The sequence below is a fragment of the Marmota monax genome, unplaced genomic scaffold, assembly GCF_021218885.2.
Source record: "Marmota monax isolate L192 unplaced genomic scaffold, Marmota_monax_Labrador192_F-V1.1 WCK01_AAM20220418_F8-fsc00023, whole genome shotgun sequence".
Classification (NCBI taxonomy): domain Eukaryota; kingdom Metazoa; phylum Chordata; class Mammalia; order Rodentia; family Sciuridae; genus Marmota; species Marmota monax.
The window spans coordinates 1,974,279-1,999,152 of record NW_026692907.1 but is presented as its reverse complement, the minus strand read 5'-3'; the positions used below and the strand labels follow the sequence as shown (position 1 = coordinate 1,999,152).

Sequence of the window (24,874 nt, the reverse complement as noted above, 5' to 3'; positions counted from 1 at the left end):
ACCTATGATCTCAGCTACTCCAGAGGCTGAGACAAGAGGATAGCTCAAGCCCAGGAGTTTGAAACCAGACTAGGAAACATAATGGGATGCCACCTCAAAAATGAAAAAGAAAAGAGAAAAACAAACAAAAAAAGATGTATACAACAAGTTATAAAGCAACCACTCAAACAATAAAACACTGTTGCCAGGCACAGTGGCCCATGCCTTGTAATCCCAGCAGCTCAGAGGCTAAGACAAGAAGATCACAAGTTCAAAGCCAGCCTTAGCAAAAGTGAGGCACCAAGCAACTCAGTGAGACTCTCTCTCTAAATAAAACAGAAAATAGGGCTGGGGATATGGCTCAATGGTCTAGTGCCCATGAGTTCAATCCCTGGTACCCGCCCCCAAAATAAAATAAAACAAAGTTATACCTATATCAACCACGAAAAGAGGTGAAATAGTCATTTTTAAAAAAAAAAAGGAAAAGAAAATAAAAAATAGCTGGGACAATTAGAACACAAACCTAACCATATGACAGACTCAACCCTAACCATATGATTAATCACATCAAATATATAAACAGTGCTGGGGTTGTAGCTCAGCGGTAGAGTGTTCACCTAGCACGTGCGAGGCCCTGGGTTCGTTCCTTAGCACCACATAAAAATAAATAAATAAATATGAAGGTATTGTGTACAACTACAACTAAAAAAATAAATATTTAAAATATATATATATATATATATATAAACAGACTACAACAACAGAATACAACAGACACTAGTATGGCAATATGTAAAACAGTGGATGTGTAACCAATGTGATTCTGCAATCTGTATACGGGGTAAAAATGGGAGTTCATAACCCATTTGAATCAAATGTACAAAATACGATATTTCAAGAGCTTTGTAATGTTTTGAACAACTAATAATAAAAATTAAAAAAAAAAAAAGAAGTGCAACCAATTTCCAGCAGAATCAACAGGAAGGACTCTGCAGGACTCCTACATGCATAGCAGTGCCTGGCTTTAGAACCAGAGAAAAACAACAGACTTTACATTACAATTCACTCACCATAAAGAAATATTAAAATTTTAATGTTAAAAAAAATATATATATACACACATACAGTCTAATCACCCAAATGAAGTCAGAAATAATCAGAGTGGAGAAAAAAGCAAGAACCAACTAAATGCTGCCAATGGCCTTTAAATATAAAGACATGAATAGATTAAAAGCAAAAGGATAAAAATAGAAATATTTGCATTATTTAATTACTAATATTATTTTTATTGTCAATAATTAATAATTATTATTTAAAAATTGAAAGCTGGATTGGCTGTATCAAATCAGCCAAAATAGGTTTCAGATTTCATAACAGTAAAAAAATTAATGTTTTTAAAAAGGGACTAGAAACTGGGGCATGGTGTGCATGCCTATAATCCCAGTGGTTTGAGAGGCTGAGGCAGGATGATCTCAAGTTCATGTCAGCCTCAGCAACTCAGCAAGACCCTAAGCAACTTAGCAAAACCTTGTATCAAAATAAAAAATATAAAGGGCTGGAATGTGGCTCAGTGGTTAAGCATCCCTGGGTTCAATCCCCAATACCAAAAAAGGTACTAGAATTAGTGAATGTTATCAGACTGTAGGATACAAGATCAATATAACAAAACTTAATTCTATTTCTACATACAATTATATTTATACATATTATTGTAGCTTCTTTAGCTAAGGATAACCTAAATAAATGGAGGAACAATCTTTGTTGATAGGTCAGAAGACACTGATTTGGGGATGTCAGTTCTCCAAGTTAATCTACACTTTTAACATAATCCCAATCAAAAGCCAGAGAGTTTGGTTTTTGTTTTTTTTTTTTAGAGATCAACAAGCTGATTCTAAAATATCTATGGAAATGTAAAGGATCTAGACAAACAATTCTGAAAAAGAAGACCAAAGCTGGAGGGCTAAGACTACTTATTTCAAGAATACAGGGGCTGGGATTGTGGCTCAGCAGTAGAGCACTCGCCTAGCACATAAGAGGCCCTGTGTTCGATCCTCAGCACCATATAAAAATAAAATAAAGTTATTGTGTCCAACTACAACTAAAAAATAAATATTAAAAAAGAATTATTACACAGCTACAAAAAATCAAAACAGTATGGTATCAATGTAAACACAGATGAATGGATTAAATAAACATAGAAGATAGGTCCAGAAAGAAGGCCCCATACAGTTATACACAAATGATTTGTAACAAAAGTACAAAGTCAATGGAGTAGACAAATTATAGCTTTTTCAACAAATGGTGATGAAACAACTGGAAATCCATATGCAAAAATAAAGTTGGATCTATAACTTGTGACACACACACACACACAAATTAACTCAAAATGGATCATAGACCAAAATGTAAACTTAAATTATAAAATAGCTAGAAGAAAAAAAAAGGAAAAGATCTTTGTGACCTTGGGTTAGACAAAGATTCTTAGATACAGCATTATGTTGGGGATCAGAACATGATATCCCAAAGTTTGACACCTTGGCATGCTGAGTATTTTTTAGCTAAAAAACACAGGAGGGCTTCAGAAACAACAACAGTCTCTCTGATCTCCTCATATCCTCCTATCTCCTACCCCCTCAACTCCTCACAAAACAAACAAGAAAACCTGGAAAGGTCACCATCTCGATCTATCTCCCCTAAAAGTGAGTTATAAGATCTCCATGTGACAGTTGTCCTGCCCTAAGCACAAAGAGAAGGAATGCTACATAGAGACCCAAAGGGTTCTCCTTCAGGTTAACCATTACATTATACACTTTTTGTCCAATCATGTTTCACAGTGATTATCCACTTCTTTCATCAGACTTAGCATAAAAACGTAGTTTTCCTCTGTGTCTTGGGTCTTCATTTCTGAAGCCTCCATGTTATATAAAACTTTGTTAAATAATATACTTTTCTCTTGTTAATCTATCTTTTGGTATAGTAGTGTCAGCAGTAACCCTTATAATGGATGAGGAAAAGGCATTACTTTTTTCCTCCATAACTAGATGTATAATATATAAAAGAACAAATAAATAAATTTGTATAAAATTCAATTTATACAAATTCCATTTATAAAATTCCAAATAGAATTTTACACCAATTTAAAACTACTGCTCTTCACAGGACAGTACAAGGAATGAGAAGAAAAAAGACATAAACTTGCTGGGAGCCATTAGCCAAGTAGGTATGACAATTTCCTTGCCAGCGTACCCCATGTTGCAGTGACATTGAATGTACGTGACCTTGCTCAAGGACCAAGGCAGATTAGGGCGTTCCCAGTTTAGGTTCCAGGTTTAAGGTTTAAGATTATTCCTGCTGGGAATAGGGCGTATCCTGCTGCCTGAGTTCCCCTTGAGTTCTCACGGGATTTAGACAGTATATTTTGGGAGACAGAAGCCCAGTGGAGGTGGATTTGGGCAGAGAATGTGGATTTGGGCAGAGAACGTGGATTTCCCCAGAACGTGATTGTAGACGGCTGGTGTGAGTTCGGGAATAAAGAGTTGCTGTTTGAATCTACAAGCTGTGTGGTGGCTCGTGATTGTGTGCCCAGCCAGACTGCGGCATAAACTGGGAGAAAAATCATTGTAAAGCAAAAGTCTGATAAAGGACTTGTATATAGAATATATTTAAAACAAAACAAAACAAAAAAAACTCTTGGATTCAACAAAAAGAAAAACCCAACATAAAAAAATGGACAAAAATCCGAATAGACTCTTCACCAAAAATGGAATACAGACAGCAAATAAGAACATGAAATGATGTTCAACATCATTATTCATTAGAAATATGTTAATTACAATCACTAGGAGATGCTAATACACACTGATTAGAATAGCTAAAATTAAAAGGACTAGTCATATCAAGAGTTGTCATAGATCTGGGGAAACTGGAACTCTCTTGCATTTCTGGTGGGAAAGTAAAATGAAACAACCTTCAAAACATTGAAAACAGTTTGATGGTTTCTTAAAAAGTAGCAGATGATTTAGTCATTCCACTCCCAGGTATTTACTCAAGAGAAAACATAAAATACGTTCATACAAAGATTTTTTGTTTGTTTGTTTTGGTACCAGGGATTGAACCTTGGGGCACTTAACCACTGAGCCACAACCCCAGCCCTTTTGTATTTTATTTAGAGATGGTCTTACTGAATTGCTTAGGGCCTCACTAAATTGCTGAGGCTGGCTTTGAACTGGCTTTGATCCTCCTTCCTAAGCCTCCTGATTCACTGGGATTACAGGCATGCCCCACTGTGCCCAGCTCCTCATACAAAGATTTATACATGAATGTTCCCAGTATCTTTGCTTCTAATATCCAAAAACTGAAATCAACCCAAATGTCCATCAACAATACATTGTGTTATATCCATACAGTGGAATACTAGTTAGCAATAAAAAAAAATGAACTAGCTGGGCACAGTGGCATATGCCCATACTCCCAGCTACTCTGGAATTTGGAAGTGGGACTCTGTTTGAGGCCAGTTTGGGCAAGACTCAGTCTCAAAATTAAAATAAAATACCAAATGCTTAATACCAAAGAGGGGGAAATGAAATATTGATACATGTGGTAACACTGATAAATCTCAGGCACACACACAAAAGCACATGATATTAAAATTCCATTTATATAAAACTTTAAAAACTGCAAACTAATTTACACTGTCAGAAAGCAGATCAGTAGTTGCTTCCAAATGAGGGTTGGAGAGTAGTGGAAGGGAGGTATTACAAAGAGGTTCAAAAAGACTTTTAGGGTTGATGGATATGTTGACTACCATGACTATGGTCACAGTTTCATAGGGGTATACATATTCAAAATTATTAAGTTGTGTATTTTAACTATATACAATTGGTTATATGTTGATTTTACCTAATTATTTATTACTTTAGTGGTAATTTTTGTTACCACTAAAGTAATAAATAATCTTCCCTCTCTCTCTTCCTCTTACCTAGCAGGAGCAATAAGAGCCAGAGCCTGCTCCTAGGCATTTCTAGTTAGAAATAAGTATCAAGATAAATACTTTCAGCAGGGTGTGGTGGCACACTCCTATAATATCAGCTGAGGCAGGAAGATTGCCAGTTCGAAGCCAGCCCCAAAACATAATAACACCCTAAGCAACTTAGTGAGACCCTGTCTATAAATCAAAAAAAAAAAAAAAAAAAAAAGGGCTGGGGATGTGACTCAGTGGATAAGCGCTCCTGGGCTCAATCCTTGGTACCAAAAGAAAAAAAAAAAAAGAATAAATGCTCCATTTCTTTTGGTACTAGAGGGTGTGCATTAGAGTTTAATTATAAAATTTACCTTTCCAGGGCTGGGGTTGTAGCTCAGTGGTAGAGTGCTTGCCCTGCATGCATCGTAGGCCCTGGGTTCAATCCTCAACATCATATTTAAAAAATCAATAAAAATAGATACATATATAAAAAAAATTTTACCTTTCCTCACATTCATTTCTGCAAAATGGAAATGAGGATGGGTGTCCTGGAGGATATAATGAAAGGTGACAAAGAAGTTTTGGAAAAAAGCCATTTATGTTTTCTGACCTGCTGACTTAAAGCTCTATACTGGATTTAGGTCTTGCCAATCATTGTCCAGGGATTGACTTCTTTTAGGAGTCTTTTGTAGATTGAAGAAAAACCACATCATGTTTTGCATATGTTAGGTCCCCTGGTTAAAATTCCATTTACTCTCACTTCATTTGCACTCAAATTCTTAACACTTAAAAAGTCTGCAATACCTTTAAAAGTACTGAAATGTAAAAATAAAAATCATAGGATAGAATAATAGATGTGCCACTAACAACATCAAAAACCATGTGAACTCAGAAGAAGAAATAATTACATCCCATTAAGAATCAGAGCATCTTAGAAAGAGGAAGAATCTAAGAGTTCATCAAATATAAGCCCTAACAAAATAGACAATTCCTCTTACAACAGTTCCATCAAGTTGTTGTATGCATTTTTAGTCTGTAGCCTCTGTGACAGGCAATGCAAGCTGACAGAAGGCAACTTATTCCACTTTTAAGAAGCCATATTAAAAAGTTCTTTCTTGAGTCAGGCCAAAATCTTTCTGTGAATTCTTTCCAATGATCCTAAGTCTTCCCACGTTAAACAAATGTATTCCTTCTGCCCTATCCCACTTTTCAGAGGTTAATGGAGCAATAATTTCTTCCCATGTGTAAAGTCTTATCTTAGGCACTGTACAGAAACAAGTAAAATGTTTAAGAAACAAGTAAAATGATTAAGAGCCTGCAGGCTCTTAATCAAATAGAGGAGATTTTTCTAAAAGCTTATAAATAATTAGAATACACACTACAAGCATAAAGGTCAAAAGAGAAGTACTAAGAAAATATAATGGGAATTCAGAATAGGGAAAGACTAATTTAATCTTTGGAAAAAATCAGAGAATCGGGAAAGGCTTCATGAGATAAATAACAATTGAGAGGAACATTAAAGATGGGCCTTTCTGCTGAGGAAAATGCACTGAGTAGAGAGAAGTCGTTAAGACCTTGGACTCTACATGGCCTGGGGCTGGGGATGTGGCTCAAGCTAGCCCGGCATGTGCGGGGCTCTGGGTTAGATCCTCAGCACCACGTAAAAATAAAATAAAGATGTTGTGTCCACCGAAAACTAAAAAATAAATATTAAAAAAAAAAAAAAACAACCTCTCTCTCTCTCTGTTAAAAAAAAAAAAAACATGGCCTGGGTTTGAATCCTAACTTTGTCTCTCTCTAGCATGGTGCCTTCAGGCAAATTACTTATACTCTCCATGCTTCTATTTTCTTTTTTCATAAAATATTAAGAACATGGGAATTAAAGGCATGAAGAGTACTTAGAACAATACCCGACACTTAGCATTGTGTGTTTACTGAGAAAATAACAGAGTTTGTAGAAATGAAAAAGAATTAAATCTGTTTGATAAAAGCAAATAGTCTGGTTTAATTAATTTAAGCATGCTTTCTCTTTTTGCATCTCTTTCCCTGAATCCCAACTAAGTTATAAATGCTAGAAAAGTGCATAGTGTGTAGTGGATATTTAATTTATCTTCACTCTTGCCATCCCCGTTTCCCTTTTTCTTCTTTTCATAGCTCTGGTTTGTGTTTCTCCTAAGACACTTATATTCTGCCCTGTATTATATTTATTATCTTATTTATTTGTGTTATATGCACACTTTGCATTATCTACTTCTTGTGTACTTCCTGAGGGCAATAGTTATTTGTATATCCTAATCTTCAAACCTGGCTATGCATGAGAAGCTCTTAGGGAACTTTAAATGTAAATAAATTTTTGGGACCACCCCATATCTAAGAATCAGAATTTCTAAGGGAAAGGTAGCAATGTATTTCGTTAACAATTCTAGGAGATTCTGAATCAGTCTGTAAGTAGACCTTGTATTTAAGAGCCAATGAGTTTCTGGTACATAATGACAAGATGGACATATACAACAAGCAACTTCTGAACTCACATGGACTGAACAGTGGAAGATCAGCACCTAAAACTAGGTGAAGCCATGCTAGAAAATTCTAAATGGGAAAAAAAAAAAAAAAAAAGCCAGGCCAAATTGGTATAAAAGGACAAACTCTCAGCTTCAAACCAACAATCCCTTGTCAGGAATTTAATCTCCAAGGCACTTCCACATCCTTTGACCAGATTACAAATGCTAAAAATAGAAATAGCTAAGAATAAGCTAAAGCCAATTTTACTCACTTATTTTTTTACAAGTGTTCAACAAGTACTGGGCAATAAATGGAAAAGTCAGGTAAAGACCAGAATACAATATGGTACTATTGTTTAGACTCTACTTTTTTTGTCATATGACCAAAGCAAAATAAACAAACCAAAAAAGTTCAAATGAAAAATCTAAAAGGAATTTGTTTTAAAACTGAAGTTGAACAAAAGACACAATTCAAATGTCTGAACTATCTTTTTTTCTCGTATGGGTACTGTTAACAACAGCTAGAAACTTTTTTCACTCAGATCCGAACAAGTTAAATTCAGAAAACACACCTTTAATTTAAAAGTTCTCACAATATGTGAAAGTTAAACTAACTGAGTCCCCGCCACAGTATCACTTTCCTAATATTAAACTAACACCACTGGCAGAGGAGAACCCTCACCACCCAGGCCTTACCAGGGTTTTTTGGAAGCATCTACTTTGACCATTTTCTGATTCTTTCCGACTTCTTTTGCAGTTTGTTATCCAAGTAACCAAGGCAAAAATATTTAAACTACTCAGCTGTCATTCTGATATATTTTCCAGGAGTCTGAATTCTTTCTTGGAACACATTGTAGCTAGTAGCCATGTGTCAGATTTACTTGAAATATATCCAAATCCACAATATGTAGCAAGTAAACATTTACTCTCCAATAATTCTTTGTCCCTATTCAGACTACTACTTAGGGCATCAAGATTTTTAAGTTTCCCATCAAAATGCTACATCATCAATAAACACTATACCTCAAAGACAAATGGTAAGAGGAAAAATTTACCAAACAGTGTAGATGCAAATAATGGAGAGTTTTAAAAGGATATTGCAGAAGACATTCTTGTTTCCCTCCAAAGTATTTTAAAACTGAATAAATTTTATTTTTGGGGGGTGTTTTAGGTATGCTTTTTAGTACTCAGGGGAGAGAAATGAATGACTGCCAGAACTATTAACATCTGATAAGAAAACCCAATGTTGACAAAATTGGAGAAAAAGAAGCACTCTCATACTTCGCTGTTGGGAATATACATTGGTACAATCATTTTTAAAGAAAATGTGGCAATCTCTACCAATTTTAAAATACATATTACCCTTTGACACAGTGAGTCCACTGTTTGGAATTTATCCTATGGGTATAATTGTTAAAGTATAGAAAGATACAAGGATACTTATTTCAGCATTATTTGTAATAACAAACTGGATTTAACTTATATTATGTCTATCAAAAAGTGAATGACTAGCTAAATATCTTAAAATGAGAATGCTAAGTAGACATTAAAAAGAATAGGACTGGGCTGGGGATATAGCTCAGTTGTTCGAGTGCCTGCTTCACATGCACAAGGCCCTGGGTTCAATCCTCAGCATCACAAAAACAAAGAAAAAAAGAATAGGGCTGGGGTTGTGCCTCAGCAGTAGCACTTGCCTCACACATGGGAAGCACTGGGTTCGATCCTCGGCACCACATAAAAGCAAATTAAAGACAAAATAAAGATATTAAAAAAGAATAAAGATTGGGGCTGGGGATGTGGCTCAAGCGGTAACGTGCTCGCCTGCCATGCGCGGGGCGCTGGGTTCGGTCCTCAGCACCACATAAAAATAAAATAAAGATGTTGTGTCCACTGAAAAATAAATATTAAAAAAAAAGAATAAAGATTATCTTTAAATGATAATATAGAAAGAATTTCAGATATAAATGATAAAATCAGTCTTCAATGTGATAAAATATATACTTAATCACAGAAAGATTATATAACATGTACATATGTTTTTATGTAACAACTTTTGAAAAATACAATGTTAATAGAGATTAACTCTGAGAAATAAAACAAACAGTAAATAGGAAAAGAAAGATTATTATATGTTAAAAATTTGTCACCCTGCTATAATATTAAAAGTACATAAGGGCTGGGGATATAGCTCAGTGGTAGAGCACTTGCCTAGTAGGTATGAGGCCCTGGGTTCAACCCTCAGCATCATGTATGTGTGTGCATGTGCACGCGCGTGCGCGCGCGCGCACACACACACACACACACACACAGAGTAAATGATGTAGAACTATTTGTCAGTTTCTTATAAAATTAAACATACAAATGTCCTGTGATCTAACAATTCTACTCTGAGGTATTAATCCAAGATAAAGACATGTCCACAAATAGACTTATACAAAAACATTCACAGTAGCTTTATTTATAACATCCCCAAACAGAAAACATTCAAATATTCATTAACAGGAAAATGGATAAACAAACTGGCATATATCAACAGAGGAATACTATGTGGCAAGAAAAAAAACCAATGTACTGGGCCCGGGGCTGTGGCTCAGTTGATAGAGCGCTTGCCTAGCATGCGTGAGGCACTGGATTCGATCCTCAGCACCACACAAAAAAATAAACAACTAAAATAAAGATATTGTGTCCGTCTCCAACTAAAAAAAATTAAAAAATAAAAAAAACCAATGTACTAATATGAGAAAAACTTGAACTTGACATTCTGCTGAGTGAAAGAAGTTAGACACAAAAGATTCTATTTCTATGAAATTCTAGGGTCAATCAAAATAATTTAGTGACAGAAGTCAAAAAGTCTTAGCCTGTGGTGGTAGAGAGTGGGGAGAAGAATTTGAGGGAAGCCAGGGGATTGCCTGGAATAGATGGATGGAGCTTTCTGGCGTAATGGAAATGTGCTTTATCTTGTTTTGGCTGGTAGTTATGTGGAGTTATACAATTGTCAAAACAAATCATCTTTTTAAAGTGTGCAATTTAATGTTTTTTAGTGTTCAGAGATAAGTGCAATTATCATCACAATCAATTTTAGGATATTTTCATCACCTCAGAAGAAACCAAAAACCCTTTACTATCACCTTCCATTGTTCCCAAGTCCTAAGCAATCACTAATCTACTCTCTATCTCTATGGATTTGCCTATTCAGGACATTTCATTAAAATGGGATCATATAATATTTGGCCTTCTATGACTACCCTCTTTTACTAGAAAAATGTTTTCAAGATTCACTTACGTTGTAGCATCAATCAGTATTTCATTCTTTTTCTGGCTGAAGAATATTCTATAGTACGTATATACCACATTTTGTTTTTCCATTCATCAACTGATGACAGAAATTTGGGTTGTTTCCACCTTTTAGCTATTATAAATTTGCTAACAAACATGTCTTATTATATGAAAAAATTTTAATAAAGAATATGATATGAAAAATCATATTGCTACTAAACAGTATGATTTCTGAATGTTTCAATGGATGGCAGAACAAAAACATCTCAAAATGGCAGACAAGTTTTCTTATAATAAAAACATGTTTCAGGGGAGAAAAAAGTTTTATATCAATAATATGATGAACTGTATGTGGTATTCGTCTCCTGTTGAAACAGAGTTTTCTTGTGTGAGGAAGTACACTGTCTGAAGGAGAATTTAAGCGCCTTCTCACACACATTTGGTGACTCCACTGCCTATAACCACGCCCCAAGAATGTTTATCATTCTCCTGACTTCTCTACACCCATGTGAACAAAATCAACATTGAAGCATGACCTAATTCTCTTTTTGAGGGATAATAAAAACAGTTTAGCCTGATTACCAAAGACAGAAAATAGTTTCAAAATAATCTGTGTAGCTTTTAGCACAATATTTACAAAAATATATAATGCCTTAAAGCTGTCATAATAGAAGGAAACTTATTCTTTACAAAATAAAGAACATTTTCCTGAAATAATTATAAATTATTTTTTTATGCTATGGTCCAGACAAGATTTTTATTACTGGCAAAAATGAACAAACAAAACAAAACAAAATAACTGTTAAGTGGATCTCCATGGCAACTTCCTTTTGTAGAGATGAGGGGAAGAGAACATTAGGAATTATTATTGTGTTCCTACTCCCTTTTGGCAGGGGCTCTGCTATATATTTTATCTGCACAGATTTCCTCATTTACTCCACAGAACAGCCTTATGTAGTAGGTACTATACTTTATTCTCATTTTACAGAAATTAGCTAGCTATGTGCTGAAGAGAGTGTGCATGTTCTGTGTGAGCAAAGAACTAAGAGTCTCCTGGTCTTTGCTGGGACTCTGTGTCTCTGTGTATGTTGGAGTACTGGGACATGCAGTTACAACTTTTACTTCTTGCTTATGCAGAGCCCAACGTGTGGATTGAAGACCTTCCCAGGTCTTTCCTGAGCATGCACACTCAAGACTTTGCTCACACAGAACACACATCTACAATCCAGGTACAGTCTTCCATATCCCTCTCCATTCACAGCCACTATTCCTAAAAACTAACTACACTATTGCTGCCACTTCCTCGCTTCTAATTCTTTTTGAATCTCATGTGCTTCCATGCAAAACATTCCCTTTAAACTGTGTCAGGATTTATAATGACTTTGTAACAGTCAAATCCAAATCCAAAGGATGTTATTTACCATCTCTCTAGCCTTTCTGACTTCTCACTTCTCAAACACTCTTTTCCTTGGTTAACTGACCTTTTTCTTTATTCTTAAATGGCTCCTCTTCTCCAACTACACCTATAATTCTTTAATGTTCACCAAAAACTAGGGGTTTATCCTTGATCTTTGTGCTAGACCCATTGGTTCTTTTCTATAATTTCTATTTATTAATATTGCCTATTTTGATGAAATATTTTCATACTTTCCTTTAGTTCTCTATATACAGTCCCCTTGGATTCTTAAAATAGTTAAAGTCTTGATTAATAAATTCAATATTTTGGCTTCCTCAGGAATAGTTTCTATTGACAGCTTTTCTGTGTATGGGCCATGCTTTCTTGTTTCTTGCATATCTCATGATTTTTGTTGAAAAATGACTTTAAGTAATATAACTATTCCGAAAATCAGATTCTCCCCCTTTCCCGCAGTTTGTTAATTGTTTTTAGTGACTTTTCAATACTAATTCTTTAAAATCTATATTTTTTGTCAGATACAACCACTGAATTTTCTTACTGATTGAGTAGAGATTTCCTCAAATTCCTGGAACTAAGAGTCTCCTGGTCTTTGCTGGGACTCTGTGTCTCTGTGTGTGTTGGGGTACTGGGCCATGCAGTTACAACTCCACCTTAGCCTTTTACTTCTTGCTTATGCAGAGCTCAATATGTGAATTGAAGACCTTCCCAGGTCTTTCCTGAGCATGCACACAGTCTTCTATATTCCTAAGTCTTACGCTGGATTCTTTTCAAGGTCTCTATGGCTATTTCATTCCTCAACTTTCCTTTTAATTTTTTGGGTTAGTCTGTTGTTTGCCCCAATTGACACTTCAGAGAGCTGCACTATTAAACAGTTGTTGCTGACTGGTCTTAGCAAATGCTTCTGGAGAAAATATTCTGTATGCTGGGTGAGTGTTCATTCAGGTAAAATACAGATAAACTTTTCAAGGGGGGTTTGCCAGGAAATTGACAGGATAATGACAGTTCTCAAAGGATGGGGCTTTGAAAGAGCTTCAGCTCCATTTGGACTCCTCTAGGGCTGGTGAGGCTGCTTAATTTATACCATAATTGCAAGCTGTTGGTTTTCAAGACTACCATGGAGCCGGGGAAATGGGGGTGGTATTTTTAGTGGTATGTCCACTAAAACCTGGGAGTTTATCCTTGATCTTTGTGCTGATGAAAATGCCATGAAGCTTGCTGTTCTTACAGAGATTCAGTTCTTTGTTGTTTTAAATACATATTCCTGAGGTTATAGAATTAAATCTGGTAAATTTCCAAAGTCATCAGCAAAATTGATTAGGATAATTTATGTCAGAGTTGTTGGCACTTTTATTTTTTAATTTTTTTAAGAGAGAGAATTTTTTTAATATTTATTTTTCAGTTTTTGGTGGACACAACATCTTTATTTTATTTCTATGTGGTGCTCGCACATGCCAGGCGAGCGCGTTACCGCTTGAGCCACATCCCCAGCCCCTGTTGGCACTTTTATAAAGGAGAGAATTTTCCAATATTGTCATTTTTGCTACTCCCAGTTAAAACACTCATTCCCCTCATTTCTAGATTTCTTTGAAAAAATATCAGATTGCTTAAACCAGTAACTGTAGTAGTACACTATGGCAATTATCATATATTAAAAGTAAGTGTATGACAATAATAACATGAAGAATAGAAGGAGTAAATAGAAATAAACTGTTGAAAAAGTCTTTTTTAAAAAAATATTTATTTTTAATTGTAGTTGGACACAATACCTTTATTTTATTTAATTATTTTTATGTGGTGCTGAGGCTTGAACCCAGGGCCTTGCTCATGCTAGGCAAGCGCTCTACTGCTGAGCCACAACCCCAGACCGAAAAAGTCTTATATTAAACATGAGGTGGTTTGACACTACGTGAAGGTAGACGGAGGTAAGTTAAAAATGTATGCTGCATATCCTTGAATTATAAAAAAAAATTAAAGAACTAATGCAATATAAAAGAGAAAATGAAATACTAAAAATCACCAATTGATCTTTAAAATGGTATTAAGAAAAAGAATCAGGGCTGGGGTTGTAGCTCAGTTGGTACAGTATTTGTCTAGCATGTGTGGGGTACTGGGTTTCATCTTCAGCACCACATAAAAAATAAATAAATAAAATAAAGTTATTGTGTCTGTCTACAACTTAAAAAAAATATTGAAAAAAAAGAGGGGCTGGGCTTGTGGCTCAGTGGTAGAACGCTCATCTCTCATGTGTGAAACACTGGGTTCAATCCTCAGTACCAAATAAAAATAAATAAATAAAAACAAAAGTATTGTGTCCATATACAACTAAAAATATATTTTAAAAAAGAATCAAAGAAGACACAAGACAAAAATAAAACAAATAGCAAAGTGCCACATCATATTGCAACTTTCTGTGTGTTTGAAAACATATCCTTCTGTCTCTTTCATATATTTTTTTCTACTAGGTTACAAGTTTACTAAATTTGAATGATAAACAGACATAAAACAAGGTTATTTACTATAAGAAATGCACTGTACATTTTAAATTCTCTAATTTGGAATCTATAAGAATTTATAAAATTTTACTAAACTAATCAATTAATATAATGAGATGATATGAAAAAAACATAAGATTATGTTATTGCTAAAAGTTATTTTAGAAACTTCATCACACAAATTTGTCATTTTACAATTAAGAAACTAAGAGTCAAAGTGATTAATTGCCAATTGATAAAAAAAATCATATGGCCAATCAGAAGTGGAACTGTTGTAAAATACCTATTTCATACTTTCAAGTCCAGTTGTCTCAAGAGAAAATAATTTCCATGCAATGCCAACAATGCATACAGCATAAATAAATGTGCTCATTTGAATTGATTGTTGTCTAACAGGTCCAGCAAGATCTCTACTAGTTAAGTTCTATACATATCTGAAAATGATTAAACTTTTAAAAATAGATATTGTTAATTTTAGAGTTTTAATTAATTCCAATTCTTATTGATTAATCAATATTACGGAAGTGTGCAGCAGTTAAAGAAATATCAAAAATACCATAGCTAAGAAATCAAAGTTCAGCCTATCAAGCTCAGAGAATACAAACTTACATTCAACTCGAGGAAAAACACATTTATGGCAAAAATAACAAACACTTATGAAATCTATGTGCAATATTACCTGTAGCTCCCAGTGGGTGTCCTTTTGAAATCAATCCACCACTAGGATTTATGACCCACTTTCCTCCATAAGTGTTATCTCCTCTATCGACCAGTATTCCACCTTTCCCTATGAAAGGAAAAATTATAATCACAAATGTTAAAAATAACACTGGAACAAATGGCATGGATTTTTAAATATCCACATAGCCAAGAATTTCTTAGACCTAGCATGTCTTAATAACTTAACAACAATTTTGTAGGAACACTTCTAAAAGTTAAGTAATAAATATTGAGCAATAAAGGCTTATCTTTTCAGAACATGTCCTGCATGAAATAAAGCTCCTATTAGTTCCTAAGAGCTCTCTGGCTTCCAAAATTGTTCCAAATATAAAAAAGATTCAAAAAACCAGAAGAAAAGTACTGAAATGGATATAAATACTATATGATATTACAACTAAAATAATTATAACAACTTTGAAGTTCATGTTTTCATTTCTTTCTGTTTTCAATTGTACTGCTGTGTGCTAGATAAACATTTTTAATAAAAGGAAAAACAAGAAAAAAAGCCCTCTTACGAAACTAAGGGAAATGGCTAAAAAACACGTTGAGCCACAAAAATAATGTTGAAAAAAAAATCACTTCTTATTTTTGGTGGCTTCAAAATTCCTGTCAATTTCCTGCTCACTGTTTCAAGTGGTTAAGAAGCAAATCAAAGCACATACATTGTATAAAATATTATTTCAAATGATATTTCTGACAAAGTAAGGAGAAATGGGCACTCCAAAAGATGATCATAATAGCAATGGTGGTACTGTGTGAAGTAACTCAAAATCTCCTTGGGGCATTCACTGTGTTAGGTCTTGTTCTAATTATTTTCCATATATCTTTACAATTTAATCCTCTAATCCTTCATAGAACCTATGAAGTAGATACTATCATTTTCATTTTCCAAATGAGGAAACAGTCAAGGTAAGAACAACAGACAGGAAAAAAAAAGGCATATCTCTACTGGTAAAATAAAGTATACCAATCACAGAATTCAAATGACCAATACTTCTAAACTGCTTCTAAATCTAGATTATAGATTTTAAAATCCCATTGGGTCTGGGAGTGTAGGTCAGCGTAGAGCAGTTGCCTCACATGCTTAGGCACTCTTTCTATCTCTTGATATGTTTCTGACTTAGAACCTGCTACAAGGCCGGAGTCATCATAGATATTCTACCTGTTATCGCTGTTTTCACAACTGTTAATGTTGTTACTATACCAAGTCAGGGCAGACTAAATAAAACCTAACCCCAAGAAATAAAAATTTTACTACATGTTTTTTCCAAAATATATACAAACCTGTAAAATAGTAATAGATTGTTAAAAGATTTTAAAAGACTGTATTGAACTTAACAACTAAAAGATAAAGTACTAAAATTACCACTCTGACCTACCATGGAAAGAGGAAAATATGTGCACACTTTTGGAAAATAATTATTATGACTATTATGTGCCAAAAGTAACCTGGGAACTAATGGATACAATGTGACCAAAACAGACAAAACTATGTGCTCTCATGGAATTTAATTTATGATAGGAGAGGAGTGAAGAAAAGAGAGACAATGTGTAAAATAAATACATAGAGTGACTGAAGTGCCATAGAAAAAAGAGGCAGGAGGGGCTGGGGTTGTGGCTCAGCAGTAGAGCGCTCGCCTAGCATGGGCGAGGCCCTGGTTCAATCCTCAGCACCACATAAAAATAAGTAAATAAAATAAAGGCATCCATCTACACATAAAAACAAATATTAAAAAAAAAGAAAAAAGAGGCAGGAAAGGGAACTTAGGAAGTGCTGGGACTGGGATGAAGGGACTAAGGGAACAAATCATAGGGTATCTGGAACAAAGGCCTGAAGAAAGGAAGGAGTCCAGAGCACTTGAAGGAGATTGACATAGCAGCAGGAGAGTAGAATCAGAGAGAAGTAGAAGAGGTTGGAGAGCTGGGAGTGGGGATTCCAGAGATCACATTTGGCTCATGCATCAGGGTAAGATAAGAAACTACAGGGTTCTGAACAGGGGACCAACACTGACCTACTATACTGGCTTCTGTCTAGTGAAGAGACTAAGGAGACAATGTGGATGCATGAGACTAGCTGGGAGACTACTATAATAATCTGAGTAAGAAACAAAGCTGGTGGTGACGAAAAGTGATGAGGTTTGGTCAAACCCTGGATTTATTCTGAAGGGAAAATCCACAGCCAACATGACTTGGAGATAGATTCAGTGGAGGCTGTGAGAGAAAGAAAGGACTCAAAAATGATCCTAAGTTTCCAGTTTGGTTAATTGGAGGATAAGGAAGATTGAGGGAGGAGGAAGTTTGAAAATATCAAGAGTTCAATTCTGAACTTAGGTTTGAGATGCTTATGAGACATCAAAACAAACAAACAAACAAACAAACAAAAACCTTGAAAAATAGGTAGCTGGATACCTAAATCTAGAGCTGCAGGAGGGAGACAGAACTAAGATATACACATACTGGATGCTTAACCCTGAGACTGGGTTCCAGTTCTGCTATGGCAGCATATGATCCCTTCAGCCCTTTTCTCCCACTGATCACAATTGTAAACACTGGCTAAAATAATAAAACAACTACCTGAGAACTCTGAAAAGTAAACAAAAGCAGGGGGATTACAGGAGGAATTATAGTGGAGAAGCCACTGCACCAGGGTGAGTTCCTAGCTATCGTTCATGAGACTCTTTCTTAACAGCCGTGCCCAGGATGAGCATGGTCCTGGAACAGCACTGTAAGCAAGGGCGACCATGACTCACCAAAGGGAATCAGTCAATGGATCTATATGGTCACTAGATTTCTCCATTTCATGTGAAATGGTGTAATTTTAGCTCAAAGGAGACTATGAAAGTTAAATACACATACTATGACCCTTATAGCAATGGTTCTAACTGGGTTAGATTCTGCCACCAGGAGACATCTGGCAATGTCTAGAAATATTTTTGGTTGTTACAACTGTGGGGAGAGTTGCTACTGGCATTTAGTGGCTAAGAGGCCAAGAATACTGCTGAATACCCTAAAATGCACAAGCCAAATCACAAGAATAATAGAGCTCAAATGTCAACAGTAATGAGGTTGAGAAACTTTACCCTATAGCAACTACTGGTTAAAAAAAAAAAAATACAAAGAGATATAGCCAAAAATACCAACACAGGAGAATGGAGAACTCTGGAGGAGGAGAACAAAGGAACAGAAAAGACAAAAAGAAAACAGATAATCAAATGGTCGATCTAAATTCTACTGTATCAATAATTACATTATATGCTGAAGGTCTCAAGTTAGCACTGCACAACAGAAATATAATGCAAACAAAACCACATATGTACTTCGTTAACATTTTAAAATTTTGTTTTTCAAAAGACATTATTAATGAAACAAAAGGCAAGCCACAGACTAGGAGAAAATGTTCACAATGTACATTTATCAGACAAATGACGGATCCAGTTTTAATTTTTATCTATATCTATAGTTATGAAAACTTTTACAACACAATAAAGACAAATAACCAACAACCAAAGGGCAAAGATTTGAACAAATACTTTATAAAATAAGATACATGAATGACCAGTAAGCATATGGAAAGATGTTCAATATCATTAGTTATCAGAAATATGCAATTAAAACAAAAATAAGATACTACTATATACTCTTTAGCATGACTGAAATTTTAAAAACTGATTATGTCAAATGCTGGCAAGGAAGTAAAACAACTAAAAGTCTAATATACTGCTGGTAGGAAATGAAGACAGAACATTTAGATTCTACCAACATTTTTTTTCATTTTCCTTTGTGCAAATATTTATTCATACATAATTAGAAAAACTTGAAGCATATTATACCATTTTTAAAATTTAACAGTAATTTGGATAACATAAATTATTGACTTGGATAATATAAATTATTTGTATACTCTGTTATTTCCGTGCTGGTATTGTCTAAGACCACAATGTTCTAAAAAGTCCAGTACCAAACCTGCTTATATTCACTCTGCACAGTGCAGTGGTGGAGCCAATGTGGAAACAAAGGTGGATTATTCTGTTTAATGGTGAAAGTGAAGCTTTCTCAGTGAAAGTTACCAAATTAATCTGCCTTCTTCAAAGATACTACCTTCTGGACAGAGTCCCAGTGCTTCATAAGTAAGGAGCTCATTCACAGAAAAGCAATCATGAAGTTCAATTACATCAATATCATTTGGTCTCAGGCCAGATTTCTCATAGCATTTTCTGGCAGCTTCTTTACTCATATCATAGCCAACCTAAAACCAAAATCATGTATAAATAAATTAATGCAACAAACTGGGATTTTTAGGTTAGGAATTTTAATAAATTAATTATGTACCATGCATGGTGGCATGTACCTGTAATCCCAGCAATGTGGGAGACTGAAGCAAGGGAATTGCAAGTTCCAGGCTAGCCTTGGTAACTTAGGGAGGCCCCAAGCAAGTTAGCAAGACCATATCTCAAAATAAAAAAAATTTTTAAAAGAGCTGGAAATGTAGCTCAGTGGCAAAGCACCACTGGCTGCAATCTCCAGTTCATCTCCCAAAGAAAAAAAAAAGAGAGAGATTAATTATAAATAATCTTGACAGCTCAGAATACCACACATATTGAAATCTGAGTTTATTCTACATTACACAAAAAGTCCAAATAACCCAGCTACTTGGGAGGATGAGGCAGGAGGATCATGAGTTTGAGGCCAGCCCGGGCAACATAGAACCTGTATATAATAATAATAATAATAATGTCCAGGAAGGAGAATGTACATACTAAATTTTATACTACAAACTATAAAACTTTAAGTAAGACATGAAAAGGACTTAAAATTCTTAGATCATATTTTATGCTGTTACAAAAACTCTATCAAATCCTAATTATAGTTGTGATAAATCAGTTGAAGAGATTTGTCAACACATCATTAGGAGTAACAAATAGTGAAAAATATCAAAGAACTTCTGTATGAAAATACATGATTTTTTTAGAAGATAATAGAGGATTCAAACCATTATTCCAAAGTCCATGCTCTTAACCTCTCTTTGGTCTTGCATAATAAAAGAATATGTAAACTCAAATTTCATCAAGAAATAAAACTGGAATAATATAAACTATACCACAATCATTAAACCTGAATATAATTTCTACCTCTACCACAACCTAACTTTGTGATCCTGGGCAAGTTATCAGGACATTTTCAAGTTCACAGCACTGCTGTAAAATCATTTTGTATACTATAATTATCAAATAATTGCTTCTGTGGGGGAAAAGGGAGTTTTCAAATATTCAACTAACTCTAGGTCTGAATTCTTATATTCTTTATCCATATTGCACAAAATCTTAAATCATGATTTTTGAAATGCTAAGGGTTAAGAAAGTTCTCTGGAACCAGGCATGGTGGTACACGCCTACAGTTTCAGCTACTTGGGATGCTCAGGCAAAAGTATCACTTGAGCCCAGGAGTTTAAGGCCAGCTTGGGCAACACATTAAGATTACATTTCAGGCTGCAATTGTGGCTCAGTGGTAGGACACTTGCCTAGCATGTGCAATGTACTGGGTTTGATCTTCAGCACTACATAAAATAAATAAATAAAATAAACATATTGCGTCCATCTACATCTAAAAAATATTTTAAAATATTACATTTCAAAGCCAGAGAGAAAAAAAAAAGAAAATAGAAGATCACAAGAAAATAGAAGGGAAATGAACAGAGGAGAAGGAAGGGATAAAAGGGAGGGATGAGGGAAGGGCATGGGGAAGTACTGGGGTATGAAATCTATCAAATTTTGCTACATCCATGTATGAACATACTACAATGAATCTTGCTTATATATAATTAGAAATAATAATAACAATAATAATAGGGGCTGGGGTTGTGGCTCAGAGGCAGAGTGCTTACCTTGCACATGTGAGGCACTGGGTTCAATCCTCATCACCACATAAAATATATAAATATGTAAAATAAAAGTATTGTGTCCATGTTCAACTAAAAAAATTTAATAATAATAATAATGATGATGATGATGATGATGGAAGGTAGATCAGTAGAGAAAGGAAGCAGATGGAGGAGGAGAAGGAAAGGAAAAATACTGGGGAAGGAGACTGATTAAATTATGTTATGTGCATGTACAAATATGGCATAATGAATCCAAACATTTTGTATAATTATAATGCATCAACAAAATATACTTAGAAAGAAATTTTTTAAAAAGACTACATTTCGGAAAAAGAAAAGAAAGACTCTCTAGAAACCTCCTTGTTTTCCCCATAACACTGTAAGATCGAAGTTCAGTCAACTCAAAACAAAAATAAGCAGCACTCCTAGTTAGTTAAAAGTTATCATATTCATGGTTCCATCATAAGAAGCATCTATTCTCGTCAATTGTTTTCTCCCAACAGATCTTTTTTTCCCCGTTTTTCTTTTTGTAGTATTAGGGATTGAAACCAAGGCTCTCTACCCACTGAGCTACATTCTCAGCCCTTTTATTTTTTATTTTGAGATATTAAATTTCCAGGTTGGACCTGAACTTGCAATCGCCCTGCCTCATTCTCCTTAGTAGCTGGAATTACAGGCACATGCCACCACACTCAACTTCTTAACAGAATCTTAAGAATGGGTTATAGATCTTTCAATTGTGTTCGCAGCCGCCGCGCCGCCGCTCTCTAACGCCAGTGCAGCCTCCAGTTCGCTGAGCTCCAGCTGAAGGAGAAGGGGGTAAGGTAAGTAAGGCGGTCTCTCTATCATGGCTCATACAAAGCCGACTGCCTGCAAATCTACGGGTGGTAAAGCACCCAGGAAACAACTGGCTACAAAAGCCGCGCGCAAGAGTGCGCCCTCTACTGGAAGGTGAAGAAACCTCATCGTTACAGGCCTGGTACTGTGGCACTCCGTGAAATCAGAAGTCCACTGAAATTCTGATTCGCAAACTCCCCTTCCAGGGTCTGGTGCGAGAAATTGCTCAGGACTTCAAAACAGATCTGCGCTTCCAAAGCGCTGCTATTGGTGCTTTGCAGGAAGCGAGTGGACCTTTTTGAAGACACCAACCTGTGAGCTAACCATGCCAAACGTGTAACAATTATGCCAAAAGACATCCAACTAGCTCGCTGCATATGTGGAGAACGTGCTTAAGAATTCACTATGATGGGCTGGGGATGTGGCTCAAGCGGTAGCGCGCTCGCCTGGCATGCGCAGGGCACTGGGTTTGATCCTCAGCATCACATAAAACAAAATAAAGATGTTGTGTCCACCGAAAACTAAAAAATAAATATTAAAAAAATTCTCTCTCTCTAAAAAAAAAAAATTCACTATGATGGGAAACATTTCATTCTCAAAAAAATTTTTTTTCTCTTCTCCCTGTTATTGGTAGTTCTGAACGTTAGATTTTTTTTTTTTCCCATGGAGTCAAAAAGTACCTAAGTATATGACTCCAAGTGGAAAAATAGGGGACAGAAATCAGGTATTGGCCGTTTTTCCATTTTCATTTGTGTGTGAATTTTTAATATAAATGCGGGGATGTAAAGCATTAATGCAAGTCAAAAATGTTTCAGTGAACAAGTTTCAGCAGTTCAACTTTATAACAATTATAAATAAAACTGTTAAATTTTTCTGGACAATGCCAGCATTTGGATTTTTATAAACAAGTAAATTTCTTATTCACAGTAACTAAATGGTGTTTGTAGCATTTTTATCATATAGTAGATTCCATCCAATCACTATACTTTTCTAACTGAGTTGTCCTACATGCACGTACATGTTTTTAACGTTGTCTGTCTTCTGTGCTGTTCCTGTAAGTTTCCTATTAAAATACATTAAACTATACATTAAAAAAAAGAATGGGTTATAATAGCTGGTTTCGGTGGTAAATCCCCATCACCCCCTTGACTGAGGAGGCTGAAGCAGGAGGATAGCAAGTCCAAGGCCAGCTTCTGCAAATTAATGAGACCCTATCTCAAAACAGAAAATAAAAAGGGTTGGGGATGTAGCTCAGTGGTAGAGCACCATGGGTTCAATTCCTAGTAATACCTACACACACACACACACACACACACACACACAGAGAATGGATTATAATAATAAAATTTAAAATTTCTACCTTTTTTTGGGGGGGGGTATGGTATTAGGGATTGAACCCAGGGCCTTGGACACACTAGGCAAACCTTTCTACTTACTGCACCACATTCCCTGTCTTTTAAATTTTATTTGAAGACAAGATCTTGCTAAGCTGCCCAGGCTGGCCTCAAACTTGCAACTGTCCTTCCTTAGCCTTCTAGATGAAATTTTCATAAGTACATAACTTCCAAAGCTAATGACAATATAATATTGCCTCAAAATTTTAAATAGAATTTCCTCAACTGGATTAATAAAACAGAATTTCAAACATACCACTTTAATAACACTTTCTTCATCAAATGTACTTGGCAAATCGGTCACCATCTCCTGTGCCAAAATTTCCACAGCTTTGGATTGCAGTCCGTACTTCTGTACAAATTCTTCACTGGCCAAAATTGCTGCTGCAGCACCATCTGAAGTGGGACTAGAAGGAAGTAAAAATAAATAATTATTTATACCAGCACTACCTCAATTGTAAGATTTGAGACTATACAAGAAGAAAGGTCAAGTATTTTTGCTGGCCAGTGCACTATCTCTTTTATGATACTGACAGTTTAAAAAATCATATATGCTGGAAGAACTGAACTTCCAACAAGACCTTAAATGTTATCAGTCACTGCTTGGTCTCTAGAATATCTCCCAAAAAGTTTTCTTTGCAAAGAATCCAGGATTTGCCCCTGCAGTTACATAAGGCACTGTCTGGTGATCTTCTGAAGAGTGAGTACAAAGGTTATTTTATCTTAGTACAATAAAGATTCTACTATAAGCCTAAATAGTTCCAATGTTGCTACCTCTGAAATAGCTCAGTACAAAAATCTTTTCAGAAACTGGGAAAGGAGAAAACAAGGGGAAAGTCCATAGTTAGGACTCTTAGTTATAAGAGTCATAGTGAAGAAAATATCAGAAAGTCCATAGTTAAGACTCTTGAGATCTCCTCAAGAATATATCTTTTTTCCTTAGAGCATACTGTAAAGCTAGGTTGCAAACACAGGAAGCCCTCTGTGAGTTCAGCAGGGCTTTCTAAATGGGAAGACCCTCAGATAGCAACAGATAAAAGCTGGCCCAACTTGTTCACCCACATCCCAGCCAGCATCTCCAAAGCAAAGCCAGGTGTATACAAGGACACAGGCAAGAGCTATTCAACATTCACTCAATCTTCTAGAAAAGAGATCACATCAGGCAGTTTGCAAGTTGCCAATATTATCATTATTAGAGCTATGATTTTTGTTTTACTTCTACTCTTACCTACTATTACTCAGTAAAATTTCCTGTATTAGAAGTCTATAGCAGGAAAAACAAAATGTTCAAGGAAAAAACCTCGGGACTCCACTAGCCTCCTAAGCCACATTTTAGTGAATAAATATAATTAAAACAACCAAAGTGGGCAGAAGTTAGGAGAGAGGGAAGAAGTAAAACACAGTTTTTCAAAAAGGAGTC

The 24,874-nt window shown here is 35.3% G+C and overlaps 1 protein-coding gene across 1 annotated transcript in view; it reads right to left on the bottom strand.

Moving 5' to 3' along the window:
• The window catches only part of Scp2 (sterol carrier protein 2), a 107,348-nt gene that overhangs the window by 36,360 nt on the left and 46,114 nt on the right, over positions 1–24,874 (bottom strand). Inside the window, exons 9-11 of the mRNA XM_046450877.2 lie at positions 23,711–23,861; positions 19,444–19,591; positions 15,305–15,412 (exon numbers count right to left, since the gene is read on the bottom strand). Coding sequence (XP_046306833.1) covers positions 15,305–15,412; positions 19,444–19,591; positions 23,711–23,861 — 407 coding nt within the window. The remainder of the gene's footprint in view (positions 1–15,304; positions 15,413–19,443; positions 19,592–23,710; positions 23,862–24,874) is intronic.